Genomic DNA, 16,223 nt, shown 5'->3' with positions numbered 1-16,223 from the left:
TACCAGAAGCCAGTGTTCTCACTGGTGAGATCAGGACGTCAAAGACCAGACCCTTTTTGCTGCCTCACATCATTCCTGTGAGACATAAGAGGGTTTCTTTTGCTCTGACTGGTTTTGACTCAATCTGCGGCCTCAGAGGCTCTCCCAGCTCGTGAGGCTCAGCCCAGGTGAAGCCCCTCCTCAGCACACTCACTCCCACTCCCACTCCAAAGTGAGTCGGAAGCAGCACCTGGGAAAAGGCTTTTGCAACTTCGGATCTGTCTCTAGATAATCTCAACAGCATTCCAAGACACTTTTAACCGGGTTTTGGCCTCCAAAGGCTGAGAAAATGCTTTTATTTCAGACAACTGAAAAAAGATGATTTTTAAAAATTTTAACTTTAGAAACAAACAACTCCCTACCTCCAACAATCAAAGCAGGGAGCAAATATAGCAACTTAATACCAGTATGATCGAAATTCAAGTATATCCCCCTGAAAAGCAAAAGGAGTTGAGAAAGGAAAGCCATGCTTCCCACAAGCAGCCCCAGGAAGAGTGTCCATTCCCCACCCGCAGCCCTGCTGATGTCCAAGGACATTTTCTGGATACTGACCTCATTGTCATGTGGTGGCAGCTGGTGAAGAAGTTGCTTTATGCGAGATTTTTCTCCCGGGCTGTTGACATAGGGAACCTTGTCCTCGGGCAGGCAGCTGTAGTACTGGTGCACCTACGGAGCAAGAGAGGGGACTGCAGTGGGGTTCCCTGGCCGAGCCCACGCCCCTGTGCCCGGCCAGCAGCCACCCCCTGCGGCAGCAAGCGCTGGGTCTTCCCGAAGATTTTGAGCTGTGGAAACACAGCCAGGAGCTGCTTCGGGTTTGTTTTCTTTAGTCCTCCAAGGCAGAGGGCTGGCAGCCCCGGCGAGGTGGGCACGTTACCGTTTGCTCTGTCAGCCTCCATAGCGTGAGCATTGTGCCGGCTGCGGGGATGTGTCGGCACCTGCCTCGGCAGGGAGGTTAAAAAGGCTGCGCCCCAGCAGTCTCCGTGTTGCCGGCTATCTCAGCCTCCACCTCCATCAAACCCCTCCGGGCTTTTTTCTGCAGCAATTTGTGGAAATAAACAGCAGATAAAATCTGTTGGAAGGCTTAGTTTTTCTCTTTCGTCTCAGAGCGTGTAATTAAAATCAGCTATTAAAAAGGCAGAGGAGCAGCGTGCCCGACGCTGGGAGCGCAGTGCAGCCCAGAGAGGAAGCACACCCTGAACCCCAGCATCTCTCCTCCGACTGCCACACCTGGGATGTGCACTCAAGGGCCGGGCCAGCACCGGGAGGGGACTCGCTGGCTGAGGATTTGCTCTGAGATGGCCACGGTGATGCTGAACAGCTTGGGAAGAACCAGGAGAAGGGAAAGGTAAGGAAAAGCTCAGCTGGGATTGGGATTTGCTGCAGTCCCAGATGTCTCCAGAAGCTTGGGCAGAAGCAGAGGGCTGGCTGACGTCCTTAAATCTACTCTTGGCTAGAGAGATGCAGGCTGTTCTCCCAATGTGCACAGCTTTCTGCTTTGCCTTGGTGGGATTAGCCCCGAGATGCTCCCTCAGCTATCAGCAATTCATTTTGGAGTGGCTGCACTGCCTGCAGCTTTCACCGGGCTTTTCCCAAATAACACTTTCTTTGCAGTGATTTCAGATCAGCTTTTTCCCTTACTATATGCTTTGGACTTTGGCCTAGAAAGCATCACCTGGGCCAGCTCTCTCCAGAGAAGCCCTCTCTGCCTGCACAGCCCCACAGCATCTGTGGATGACAAGCTGCTGTGGGTCACTGGGAGGAATGGGGACAGGCTGGTCACACAAGGCTGGCTGGCAGGGGAGCTCACCCATGGGCTCGCAGGCTGGTGAGGGTGGCTCACACACAGTTATCTTCTACAGGAAGAAATACTTTTTTGTTCCAGAATAGCTATCCAAACTAGCTTTATTCAGGAATTATTGCTCTGCATTCATCTCACTCCCTGCTCTCATTCAGAACTACCTGTGAGCAAGAGCTGCTCCGGTGGTTTTCTCAATTTATGGTTCCTCCCAAATCGATGTCACCATCCACCTTTCCCCATCATCAGGTTTTCCAGAAAGGGATATTTTAGCAGATTTCCACATACAGGTCTGCAGGGCTGATGACAACGGAACTGCTTGTGTCACAATGCCAAGGAACATGCTGAGCATATGCCACTGCAAAACCCTAAATTTGTTTTGCTAAGACACAGCAGAAACAGACCCACCAGCTATGGAAACTGTCAAAGAAAGAATGGGTGCAAAGGATTTTGTTATGTTAAAAAGAAAACAAACTACATACATTAAAACACTTACTTTGCATTTATAGAGCATCCTTCATCCAGAGACATCAAAGCACATTAAAAACACTAAAATTCTTATGCTACACAAGGTAGAAAATACACATATTGCAAAGGACTAACTGCAGTATCATGATATTAAATGAGGTCCCTAAGTTCATGCAGCAAGTCTGTAGCAGAGTTTGCAGTTGAAAATCTCCCAGCAATACCCCAGCTGCCACAGCAGACCCTTTCCTGGGCTGCCAGGCTTCCACACGGCCACTCTGTGCGTGCCTGACCAGCACACACTCCTGCTGCCTTCTGCTGCCAAATTCCCCACGTGCAGAGAGGTTGCTCACTGTGCCCTGTGCTCACATTGGTTAGCTTGTGTTTTGATTTCTTGCAATGAAGTTTTTTTGCCCACCAAGTCCTTCAAGTCGGTGGAGACCATAAATTACTTTTTTTTGAAGAGCCGCCAAATTACTAAAGCAACAAGACCCAAGACGCTCACCCTGGGCAAAAACCAAGGATGGGAGCTCTTCCTTCAGCTGCCAGGGTGCTGCCTTCCTGGAGCACAATCCAGCAGGACGTACGTGCCCAGCTCTGCTCCTGCTTCCGCTGGGAAGTTTTCCATTAAGTCTCAGCAGGACTGCAGGAACTGGTTCCCATCACACCAGCAACATAGCTTGGCAGGGATGGGCAATTTGGTTTGAGAAGCAAAACAAAATAAATACAACAGGCTCCAACCTGTGTTCTGTTGCCTGAAATAACCTGAAAGGGTTTGCTTTGGATCTGCATCAGCCAAGGGGACCTTCTACAGGAGTGCCCATGGAGAGGATGGAGCAGAAGCAGCTGCCAATCCTTGTCCAGTGCCTGTGGAACATCTCATGGGGAGAAAATCCTGCCAACTGCTTCTCCAGCCACTACCCTCTTCTGGGGAAAAACCTGAACCAGAGGGATGCACAGATCCTTTCACCTGGGACATCACTTCTATCCCAAGAGATCCATCCAGAGGGCAGATGAAGAGCTGAAGAACATCCCTTGCTGAGGCTGACATTAGGCCAGGCCTGTGCATGTAACACTCTCTCATCCATCACCCATTCCCATGGCATGAACCCAGCTCCTTGGATGGGAGACCCAAGACTGGGAGGGACAGGGTCACAGGCTGCCAGTGTCCCTGCCTCTGTGCCCAGATGGCTGCTGACAGCATTTCTGACCTGGCATGGGAGCAGCTGGCAGCTGAGCTGGCACAGACCTGTGAGATGCTCAAAAATAAAGAAGGAATAGGGGATTCTTAGCTCAATCTGGCTTTTCAGGGTAAAAGCCTGCAGAAAGTGTTAACTTGTTGCTGGAAAACTAAAACTGCTCAATCTGCACTTTGCTTTTGTACAAAAGGTCACTGTTTTATGCTAAAGTAACTCCTCCTCCATCCAGCTCTGTGCTGCAGCACGCACAAGCCTTGTAGCTGCTGAGCCTTGCAGGGCCAGGGTGAGGCCCCCCACGTGCCTGGTGATGGCTCCAGTGCCCTTACAGGCTCTGCAACAGGAGGTGCACCCAGATAAGGATAACAGTGCGGGCAGTGACCCCACAGAGATAACATTTCCTCTTTAAACTGTGCAGTATCTGTAACTGTTTTATTATTAAATACTTCTGCTGTACAACACAGCAGCTCTGCATCCTCCTATTTCCCCTCGCAACAGATCTGCTCTGCCCGTGATTATCCCAACAAGCATCATTAACACACAGGAGTTAAACCTGCGTGAAAAACAGGTTTTTAAAACCTGGACTAGAGTTCATTCTCAGTTTCCCCACTTGTCCCACTTCACTCTGACTTCTGCTCACATCTGGATGACAGAAATCCCAAAGGAAACTGGAAAACATCACGCTGAGTTAAAATAAGGCTTCAGACAACATCATAAGGTCGCAGATGCCATGGGGATGGTCTGGCCAGTGCACTGGGCACGGGGACAGCTGTGGGTGCTAGGTGCCATAGGATACTGGCAGGCTGGGCAAGTTCCATCCTGCCCCAGGGACGTCCCATTTGGACAGGCTCCGTGCTACCAGAACACGGCACAGCAGATTCCCAAGGTGTTATTCTCACCTTCAAAAGGAAAATGTCCAAACACCAAGTTTTGCTAACAAAAATTGATATACATTTTAGAAATTAATAGCGGCTTGATGCTAAAAGGGAGGAGGGGAAGAGGGGGGAGGTAGAAATTTAAAAAGAAATAAACCAGAGAAAGGAAAGAACATAATGTAAAAACAGGGTAGGAAAAAGCCTTTAAACTGGAGCCAACTTTATTCAAAGGCACTGAGGAAAGTAATTACATTAGTTTACAAATGCCTTTGTGTTCTGTGGTCTTCTTAGGTTTGGGGTATGTTTCCAGTTTAACTTTGACAGTTTGCAAACCTACCCTGGCCCTGCTAAATAAAGGCAGGACTGCAGCTTGTCCCAGCGGTCCCAGGGTGACCAAAGACAAAACCCACACCAGTACATCTGTGAGCAAAGCCTTACACCTCCTAGAAGAAAAAGTTTGCAAACATCCTGCAAATTCAAGCTATTGATGAAGGATCTCTTTGATCAATGAATTAAAGGAGGTGGAGGGGAAATATCATATTTCTTACACCACAAATTGCTGTTGGGAAGTAGCATTTGGTTGTACTCACCCCTTCCTAAAGCACCCACCAAACCGGGCTGTTTGGGATGACTCTATGGCTGGGATGGACTACAAAGGAGCACACGGTGTCCTGGCACGGGTGCTGACTTGCTCAGCCCTCACAGCTCCAGCACAGCCAGCTGGGCAATCCCGCCTGGCTCTCATGAAACCAAACCAAACCAAACCAACTGCAAGGCTTTTGCAAAGAGCCCTGTGAAGGCAGGACGTGCTGGCCTGTGTGCAGCAGGGTGCCTGAACGCAGATGTCCCCAAAAAGGGGACCTTGGTGAGTCAGCCACCACTCAGGCACAGGGCAGTAAATCATCACACACAGTGGACTCTGTTCAAAATACAGGCACACCAGCATTCCCCAACGCCCCCCCCATGCCCAGGACAGCATCATTTCCCCTGAGAACTTGCCAGGGTACCACAGGCCTGGCAGCCCATTCCATGACACCCAGAGATGTCACTTGGCAGCACAGGGAGCTGGTGGCACATTGATGTGTGCGTGCTTAATTGTGGCCCCTTCTCCTGGCTCACTGCTGCGTGCAAACTCCCACGGGATTTGGCTGCTGAGGGAAGAAGGCGGCCAGTGGCTCTGACAAGCCTGTGCTGGCCCAGGCGAGCAGGGCTGCTCCTGTGGCTTGCCTGCTCCTCCCCAGTGCCAGCTTCTGAACAGCACACGTCAGGCTTTAATGATCCTTTACACTGAGCACTTAAAATTGACAGAGAAACAAACCTGATGCTTTTGTATGTTTCTCATTCCTGCTAGCCTCTCTTGGAAAAACAAGGAGGGAAAAAATCCCAAACAAACCACATGCAAATAAACTTCCCAATATGTCTGTGAAACATTGCAAGTGCTCGTACATGTTGACTCACACAAAAGCTCCACAGATGACAGCACGTGTGAGCCTGGAAAACGGGTTCAGTGTGCTTTGGCCCAAGTCTGGCATGTCGTCCTTTTCCAAGGCCATTAGGATACAAAGCACTGATTTATTTTTTGAAGCAAAACAATCCTTACAGCAGGGCCAGATGCTCTGAAACGAAGAGTGGGAACTGCTGGCTGGCTCTGCAAGCGTGGGGTGCAAGCAGGCACGCAGCCTGGGGAGATCCAGAGTGCCCCTGAGAGCCCAAAGGCCCAGCTGGGAGCAGGTCTGCATCCCCCCGGATCTGTGAGCACCCAGGGGCCGGCACACAGCAGCGGGAGGCAGAGGCGATCCCGGCGCCGGGCAGTCCGGCATCCCGCAACGCTGGGTTTGCTCTTGGAAACCCGCTCCTAACTCAGAGGGACAAAGGCAGGGAACAAAGGAAAAAAATCATTTTTCCTAAGTGCTATTTGTTCTGGCACGCTCTGCGGCTTTCCGCACGCTCCTCTCCCACGGCTGACGGCAGCTGAGGCGTCTGAGGCTGCTGCTCCCCAGTCGAGAGCGACATCCATCCCTGCCAAGCCTTTGGAGCAGCCCTGGGTCTGTAAGAGATCCTGCGGAAGCGCCGCTTCCTGCTGGCATCAAAGAGCAACGCTTGAATGAAGGCCCTGCGTCCACACGTTTTAGACTTGTGAAAGCCTATGACATGATTTTTCTTTCTTTAAGCAGAAATTGAACTTGGATTAAAAAGAGCCAGATCAGTGCTTTCAACAGCATCGAGAGTGGTCTATGCTGCGAGGTCCATGCAGGGCTCAAGGTCCCCGGGAGCACCAGGAATGATAATGATCATCTGCTGCATTGATCATCACGGATCATTCCCCTGGGTATCCCACATAACATGCTCTTGGATTTCTAAGGCATGGGGCAGCACACCAGCATAACACTGCAATACAGAAAAGCTGTAATTGCACACTGGAATAAAGCTCCAGGAGAAGTTTCTATTGGGGAGTGAAGGGTTTTTCAGTTTCCTTCTCCACTCCCTGCCTTTCACCTCTGCTGACCTCCACATATCTTCTTCAAATTTCAGAATCGAGCAAACCCTGTCAGGCCAGTGGTTTGGTTTCTGTGACCCACCAAAAGTAGCTGATTCCCTCCCTGATAATAAGATTGTTCAAGGATTAAATAATTTTTACAGCTTCCATTGGCGCACCATGATCAGGACAACCATGATCAGGACAACACCCCAGGATACAGAAATAGAGCAAAATCCAGGCACACGGTTTCACCATAGGCTCTTTTGCAGCACGGGATGTGCTCACACTTCTCCATCCACTCTGTTCCAGGGCAGGGGAACAGCTCCAGGACCTCCTATCCACTCCAGCTGCCCCCAAGTCACACAGCATGGCATCACAGGAAGAAACAGCATTCCGTGTGCATGCAGCAGCTGGGAAGCATTCGGCACAGTCCGATGCCTGGAGGCTGGGTTTAGACAGCTCCAGCCTTGAAATAAGAGCCGCTAACTGCCGGGCTATTTAGATACTGAGAGAGTTCACTGGGGAGGTGATGGACTCACCGCTACCTCAAAGTGAAACTGGAGAGCTTTTCAAAATGTACTGAAAGGCAGCTTTTGGGTAAAATACTCCAGCGTGCACGTGTGTAAGGGGACAAAATGAGAGGCAGCTGCAGAATAACAGCTTCTCCTCAGGGCTCTCGGCTTTCCACGCACCCTGCTCTGCTCTCAGGATCAGGATCTACCAGGAAGGAAGAGTTCTTCATGGCCCTTCTTCTACCGGGCTGTAAATTAGCTTGTCTGCTCCCCACTACTACACAGCTTTGGGGCACAGGGTCGCTTTGGTCTGTTTTACTCCTTCCTTGCCGCATGCAAGACTTCAGTCTCTTGAGGAGTGAAACACTTTGCTGAACTCAGAAGGCTCAAGAAAGAACGAGATGGTATAGTGACCTTGCCACACAGGCACAAGTGAGACACATGTCCCCCAGAGATGCCTGGCCCAGATAATGTACTTTCTGCCTCACCAGAATGGTGAAAATCTTTATATAAGGTGTAAATGCATGTTCAGTGTAGCTTCATCTCCATTCTCCTTTCCTCACTCTGTGACCTGAACGGCAACTGATGAAACTTGGAGGTTTTATAACTTAAGCCCTTGCAACAGGTCTTGCAAAATATCCAGAAGAGGGATTAACATGTATGTTAGCCTCTGAATAAATTCCCTGTGACAGCTACAAGTTTCACACCACTGCAAAGCTCTTGAGGTCCAAGCTCTAACGGCTGCCTTAGAGAAAAATGGCCCCCTGAACCTTCACACTGCTAATTTTAGCTCAGATGAGATTTTCATAACTTTTTAAGGGACTCAACCAGAGCAACCGTGTTGACAACAGAGGGAATTAAGTTCTTACAGCACATGCAAGGTTCTCAGATGTTGGCATGCCAGAGCCATACAAAAAGCCACACTGAGGCTAAAGTAGAGCCCCATCTTTTGTTTAATTGGAAATTTCTGCCCATAACCAGCTGCTCTTAATACTGAGACACAATAAAGATAGAAATCCTAAAAAATCCCTTGTATTCAGAAATTCAAAGTGGCATGTTATAACCCCTTTGGATTTCTCCAAACCACAGCCCCAAGGAATGCAAGGCTGCACATTCACATGTATTTACACATGCCTTGCCTAAAAACGTGAAAAAGCACATCACAAAAGGACTTATTTTCAATCATCTGCCCTCAAACTCATGTCAGTGCAAGGAGGATCATCTGTCAGACTGCCAGCCCCAGCAGACAAGCTGACTCCCAAAGATGTCTTCCTCTGTCTCTGCAGCCAGGCTCAGTCTGGCATTTTGCTTTGCTGAGGACACACTTCTAAAGGTGTTTGCCCATTTCAAGACAGTTATTTCTTTATCCAACCATTGAACTGCAGACAGAAAAAAAGAGCATTTCACAAAGCCCACATCCCCTTCTTGGCTTCTGTACAGCCATCTCTGCCATTCCCATCTTCATCCCTATCTTCCAGAAGAGAAGTCCCTCTTCTGCCGTATGACAACTTCTCATCGAATTCCAATCCAAGTGGGATTAGACCCCACAAAGGCCTCCTGGCCATCCTGTGTAGCTGATTGCTACTACAAGAAACCCTGTTTCCTTATCACATTGTGATTTATGGAGCTCAGTCCTGGGTTTTCACCTGTCGCTCTCCTGGCTGTCAGGTTGTCACTGAGCCTTACAACTCTGATGGTTTCAAACCTCTTCCAATTTCCTGCCTGAACGCATCTGGAGACAGGTTATGTCTATGTTCTTGGGCTAAAGTTGGAGCTTGGATAACTGCTCTTCCCTCTATAATGAACAGGGAGAAGAACAATTCAAATTAACAATTTGCTAGGCTGGACAAACTAAGCTCTTAAACTCTCGTAGGCTCTTCAATGAAACAACATTTCCATTGTCCTTCCAGTTTATACCCCTCTTTCTTGAGCAGACATGTCATACATTTTAGTTGGTTTACCAGAAAAATTTTTAACATACCTTATGCAGGGGAGCTATCAATTTTTAAATTACTATCCTAATCCCCGTGTTATAAACACATTTAGAAATATATTGCATTTATGGCTTTTGAGTAAAGCCCTTTTTAGTCTTAGAGTCAATGAGTCTTTAGTCAATGAGCCACAATATAAGGGATAAATAACTTCCAGCTCCACTTCTCATTACAATGTTTGGATCAGTATCTGTGAACACTGGACCAATGCTCTTTTTGTCTTCAATACTGCACATTGAGTAACCAAGATGATTTTCACTAGTGACAGGTATCCCAGACCAGCTGATGCCTGAGTTAGTGTCCAGGAGTACAGTGAGACCTTACAGGTTTGAGTTGATTCCCCTCTAGATGACAGCAATTTAAGCTTTGGATTGAAGGGACTCTTCAAATACTGAAATGACCTGTGGACACTGCCAAAAAACGATGTCATGTTTGCAGGCCAACTCCTCCCCACTGAAATCCTGTAAATTGCTGTGTTGAGTGAGACGTGAGCGCTGTCTCCCAAGAATAGCGAGGTAGGAAGGCTGTCGTCCAAGTAAAATAAGAAAACTGCATTAGTCTTTCAGGGGAACACTTACCTCCCCAGTTCATATACTGCACAGAGATTTTAATAAAGTAGAATATTGCGGAAAAAGTTGTTTCATTTAATCTGTTTCACGTCCAAAAAAATACAAAAGCGAAACAGCAGGAGGCAGAGAAAAATTCCCTGCCTGTTAATCTGTATTTTCAGTCCAGCCTGACAGCAGTACCCTCAGCCAGAGCAGAGCCCACCAGTTGCCCCATGGCAGGCACCAACCTTGCAGAGGCTCCACATCACATGCACACACCTGACTCATTGACCCAAAACCCACACATGTCTGCAGAATTACACATCCCCAGTGAGCTGCTGCAGAGGCATCTCCTACCCCCATGGGAGGTAAATGGCCCCTCCTGCACTATGGGGCATTCCCAGCCACGGGACAACCATTCTGTTATTCCATGAAATTGAGGGTGCTGCTCCTCACCCAGGGACACACACCAGGCCTGCAGTGTGGCTCCTGCACAGCCCAGGGAAGTCACACCTCGCTTTTGCCATCTTCATGGCTCATCTAACACGTGAAAAGCCATGAAGGGCTGGGGATGAGCTCTGCTGGACGGATTTCAGGGCTCTGCTTATGGCTGCTCTTCATCTCCATGGTGATTAGAGATAGGTCTGAAGTGGCAAATTTGCTGAAAGGCCCAGCAATCAGACTGAAGAGTGCACTGAGGAAACAAGCGTTCAGACTGAGGAGCACCATGACCTCTGCAAGAAATAGATGCTGGAAGAACCTAAAAATACATTAACCTGAGTAATGCATGAGATGTCAGTAGCTACTGGTAGAGCTAATGGACTTCTATGTCCTCCTGAGTGCCCCAAACTCCCTGATGCCACAAGAGCACCTAAGGGATCAAAGAAGCACACGGGTCTCCTGCAATGTCACCACCATGCTGAAAGTGGGTTTCAATCACTGCCCATGCCATGATGTACTCATTAGAGACCATGTCTACCTGGTCAGGTGCCATCTGTCACTAAATACCTGTATTTCCACCCAAAGCTACAGGAACACGGGCCAGCTTGTGCTCCAGAAGCTGCCGACACGCCTGGTCAGAAACCAGCAACGAGAGCAGGTGGCACCAGCTTGGGTATGGTCCCCCAACCAGGAGGGACCCCCAAACCCAACCAGTTCATGTTGCCACAGCATGAAGGACCAGCAGAGCTACTTCAGAACCATCTGCATTTCTCCACACACCACATCTTGTACCTCCTGTGAGGCAAAAAAAGAGCCTCTGACATAAGGAAGGTGACAGAAAACAAGGCTGCTGCCTGATTTGCACGGTTGGATGGCACCAAATGAAACACATGGTGCTGTGGAGTTTCAAGTGAGCACTGAGCAAGGCTTATAAAGACAAAGAAAAAAAAAAGAAACAAGCCACCAAACAACTGGATTTTCTCTAATCAGACAGATAATATTTACAGCCTACGGGTGGTGCCAAAATATTTCAGGAAATTCCTAAGCCTGTCTGAATAAAAGCACAGGAAAAGACAGTACTTAAGGACAGCAACTATGGCAATAAGAATGAAAGCTTTCCACCCCCTTCCAGCCTCCTTATAGAGTTTAAAATTACTGCCGTATCATATCATACTGCAATAATCAAGGCTAAGCTCATTTTGCCATCTCCACTGCAAATGAAGTTCTGAGTTGAACATATAAAAGACCAGCATAAAAATCAAAGGAATCATGTAAGCTGGAAGGAGCAGAATGAATGCACGCTCCACACAGCACACAGAGGTCTAATCCAACCCACTCGATCCTGCATCAAGAGACTTGAGCTTTATTTAAGCTGTTCCTTCCAGTAAAGCATAAACATGATGCTTGGAAAACCCAAACCACAAAGCTTTTGGCCCATTTTTCAGAGTTATCTACCAGCTTTGACTGTCTGCCCTGGACTTACCACAGAGAGGAGGAGTCCAGGAGGGCAGAACACAGGCACTAAGCCCCTGGGAAACACTGGAGTCCCATTGCTTTTTTCCCAGTGAAACACTAGATATGTCTTTTCCCTTGCACAACCACAAGAAATCCCATCCTGGAGGTATTTTGTTTCGCCCCTCTCCATTACCAATTACATCCACAGACACAGAAAACCACAGGTCCTGCAAGGATCACATGTCTGTTTTGTTCTATTTGAGCACTCAGACCAGACCTATCCCCACAAGTCTCTCTAGTACCCCCAGAAACAACCACACACAACAAGTGCTCGCAGCCCTAGAAGAAAAATCAGGTAAACTATTTCCAAAGAACATGCAAAACCAATTATTTTCTGGTAGCTGGGTAGTGTCATCATTACCTGTTCAGGCTTCAGGCCGGGGGGGACCCAGGCATACTCCTCCAAAGCACAGCCTGAGTCGTCATCAGAAGTTGAATTCCTCTGGAAGTCAAACATCAGCTTCGTGACTGTCTTCTCCATCTCCAGAGGCATAACTGTTACAATGTGCTCTTCCTGGGAGCACTTACAGTGAAGGCAAATCTTCCTGTAAGGTGAGGAGAAAGAAAAAGAGATGTCCTGGTGAGCAGTGCTTTAAATGAGAAAGTGATTCCTGCCAGTTGCTGGTCTGCAGAGACTAAACTCAAACCCTTTCTTACGCACAGGCATTTTGTAACACAGGATTTGTCTCTCTTATGAGGAGGAAATAAAAGTCCCTATTTGCTGTAACAACACTTGGCAATCCATCTGAGTTAAACTGCCCCATGTTTGGGGATATGCAATTGCTTGTCCCTTTACTGCACCACAAAGAGTATTTCCAGGGGCCAGCACAGGCACAGGCCATGCCTGGTGGGGTTGACTTGCCAGCCAGAATTGAAGTCATTACCGAATTTAGGACAACTGAGCACTTTGCTAAAATGGGAAATGGTAGATTGACTGGGAAGCTGTGAATGACAAGCCTCTTTAGCATGCTGATAGCATAAATTTGCTTATTAAAGTAGCATAAAAATTGATTATAGTCTGAACATATAAAGCTAAATTAAATTAAGGGAGGCTACAAAACCCTCAGTCACACTGCAATGATTCTTAACCATCTAGCTTGGTGGCACATGCCACAGCTCAGCAGCAAGGGAGGAAAGCACAAGAACTGAAAGAACAACCCACAGGTTGCAATTCAACAGCCATTAGCTTAATTCACTGCAAATATCTGCTGTTCCTAACACTTATTTAAAGGGGCTGTTCCTGCAGCTTGTGGCCTGTGACAGATTTTCTTCACAGGCTTGAAGCTGAACTTTTATCTGAAGGGCTGCAAGGACAGTACAGACTCATAGGACGGTTTGGGTTGAAAGGAACATTAAAGGTCATTCAGTTCCAACATCCCGTGCATGGGCAGGGACACCTTCCACAAGACCAGGTTGCTCAGAGCTTTATCCAGTCTGGTCTTGAACACTTCAAGGGATGGGACATCTCTCAGTTCTCTGGGCAATCTGTGCCAGGGCTTCACCCCTCTCACAGTAAAGAAGCCTTCCTAATATCCAATCTAAACTTACTCTGTTTCAGTTTAAATCCATTCCCCCTTGTCCTATCACTATATGCCCTTGTAAGAAGTCCCTCTCCAGCAATCCTGCAGGCTCCTCTGGGTACTGAAAGGCTGATAAGGTGACCACAGAGCCTCCTCTTCTCCAGGCTAAGCAATCCCAATGGTCTCAGCCTTTCCTCACAGGACAGGTGTCCTCCCTCTAATCATGGCACCCCTTCACCACGGTAACAGCGAAGGACAAACCTGGCTGAAAACATCCCCTGACAAAGAAAAAGAGGTTAAAGGGAATGCTGATAAATTGGCTTCTATTTCTGAAAACTCAATGCTTTTCTACAGGCTGGGTCAATGGTATCTATTTTAGAGCAACCACACAGGATTCTGAATTAATTTGCACTAATGAAGCACCACTGACTTCTGAGGAACGAGATAAGGTTTCACTTGGGTAGCAGAAGGGAGAAATAATAAGGTACCACACAAAATCAAGGGAAAATTTACAGTTGCCATTGCAGGTTTCTCTGCTCTCCGGTAGAGAAAAGAAATTCAGAGGAAAGCAATAGTTAAACCTGGGAACTGGAATTTTTAAACACCTTTCCCTCTCTTTCACTGCTGTATACAAGCCAGCTAAGCATAGCAGTGCTCAGATCCAGCTTCAAGTCTAAATTTCCATTTGGCCATTACAGAACAAAAAACGCACTCTAGCAAAAGTCAAGAGGCTCCGTTAAGTCAAGCCAGGGAGATTTGCCAGATTTTCCCATTTCCTGCCTTTCATCAGATCTAAACCACACAGCAACCCCCACACACTCCAGCGTCTGGTTTGCGTCCAGTCAGGGAGTCTCGGCATCACCTCTGGCTGTTTCCTTAAAATATAATCAAGGTACCATTTCATTTGAATATTTTAATTAATCAGCTACCGTGGGAGGGTATGGAAGGGGTATTCTGCATCAGTAAAGTCGCTGGTGTCATTGCTGTTTCCATCTCATTTCGTGATATGATTAAAATCATAGGAAACAAGATTTTAAGAATAATTCATAGAGCCCCAGATTTGGCACTAGAGTTAGTCATTCTAAGGGAGTTCAACCAAATTTTGACTTTTGGGGTATTGATCATGTGCTTCAAAGGGGGACAAACCCAACAGTCCACTGGGAGCACGAGCATTAAAATGGGGAAAAAGCCAACCCACAGGCTTCTTCCTCCTTCCCACTCTAGATACATCCCCTCCCCATCCATCTCCCCATGGGAGATGGCAGGAGAGCATCAGACATCTTGGCTTTTAATAAATTAGATAAATCAGGACCTGTAATAACAGTGTCAAAGACTGAATAGGTAAGATGTATGATCAGTTAGACCCCAGAGATCACTCCCACCCCCATCCTCCCAGCTCACACCATGTGCAGCCAGGAGCTTGAGGACTGGCCAGGAAATTGGTGTACCCCACCCTCCCTCCTGCCCCATCAGCCAAGCAAGTACTGCCAGTGAGTGGCTTCCCTGGTCAGAAAAGCAAATGATGAAAACACCACAGGTAGCCTATCTGCTCAGTAGTGATGTCCCCAAGACAGGACAACTTTGCACCATTAAAGCTTGACCATCTCCAGGCATGGGGTTTCTGCCACCTCCCTGGGCAAACTGTACAAAATTCAAGATCTTTCCTCTGAGATATTCAGCTTTTCCCCCCTCATTAAAAGCAGATGATTAACAGCTTTAATTACAATTTTCTTTACATTAGGATATGTTGTTTCATGGGAACAATACCCAGCGTCCTAGGAGTGTCTTTCCACTTCTATGATCAGGTTTCCATGACTTCTTCACATAGGTCTCACTTACTCAACTTTATTTTATCATCTTCCAGCTCACTATAATTAAAAATAATTCCCCATAGCAAAAATTTAATATCAGAATGTACATTTCAAATGTGAGATGAAATTGAAAAAGTCGTTTTCCCCTGCCACACTCAGAGCAGAGCCACAAGAAGCGAGACAATGCACACGTCAGCACTCGCCTGTGCCTGCAGTGACCACAGTGACAATGTGGGTGCCACTGCCACAGCAGAGAGCTGGTGGGTGTTGGAGACGAGCAGGGCCATGGCTGGCAGCCTGCCTGGCTGTTCCTGCCAGCAGCAGCTCCTTAGTCACTAGTGCAGGACGTGCAGCACAGCCTGCAGATGCTCAGCACATCGGTGTGTCACACACCTTACCCTGGACAAGGAGCTGCAGCCCAGTGGGGTGGCACCTCCTCCAAAGGGAAACCCATTAGCTTGGCTCTGGCCAAGCCTCACCACCACCAAAGCCTCGGCAACAACAACCTCTGCTGCCTGTGCAGCCTTGCACAACTTGAGAAGAGCGCAGGCAGCTGGGTTTTTTTTAGCAAGAATAAATTAACACCAATCACTGTCTGGAAATCCCGTCTTCATTCATGAGCCTTTCCATCTTGCTCTTATCCCAGGTCTGCAAGCTTGTCTCAAGGAAGAACCTGCCCTGGTGACTCAGAGATATCACCAGCGCTGGGGAGGAAACAACGAAGCAGGGATGGCTGACAGCACGCCTGGCTTTGAGCACAGAGGGTGAATAAAGGAGCTTTTAAGCAGCTGTAGCTTGTGGACAGGGGGGAAAGGCAAGCAGGAGCCAGGCTGCTGCAGGAGGCACGGGCTGGGGAGCATCAGCAGGGCTGCTCAGCACGGAGCTCACACAGAGCTGTCCTGTAGAGGGGCCAGGACGGCGGGAAGCAAATGGGGAGAAAAAGAACATTTCCTGGTGTCAGATTTAGCTGGAAAGGAGCCTGCCTTGAATTGACTTCACATGGTACAAAGCAGCAACGTCTCAGAAACAGACTGAA

General features: G+C 48.0%; 1 protein-coding gene across 3 annotated transcripts in view; it reads right to left on the bottom strand.

The window, feature by feature from the left end:
• Window positions 1–16,223, bottom strand: part of PRICKLE2 (prickle planar cell polarity protein 2) — a 101,926-nt gene that overhangs the window by 20,140 nt on the left and 65,563 nt on the right. For all 3 annotated transcript variants that reach the window (XM_014873113.2, XM_088171295.1, XM_014873105.2), the window contains exons 2-3: window positions 12,218–12,401; window positions 592–705 (exon numbers count right to left, since the gene is read on the bottom strand). In XM_014873113.2, coding sequence (XP_014728599.1) covers window positions 592–705; window positions 12,218–12,349 — 246 coding nt within the window. In that variant the 5' untranslated portion in view covers window positions 12,350–12,401. The remainder of the gene's footprint in view (window positions 1–591; window positions 706–12,217; window positions 12,402–16,223) is intronic.

The sequence above is a fragment of the Sturnus vulgaris genome, chromosome 11 (genome assembly GCF_052056855.1).
Source record: "Sturnus vulgaris isolate bStuVul1 chromosome 11, bStuVul1.hap1, whole genome shotgun sequence".
Taxonomy (NCBI): domain Eukaryota; kingdom Metazoa; phylum Chordata; class Aves; order Passeriformes; family Sturnidae; genus Sturnus; species Sturnus vulgaris.
Note: the sequence above shows the minus strand (reverse complement) of the source record. Positions and strands in the feature narration are given on the sequence as shown.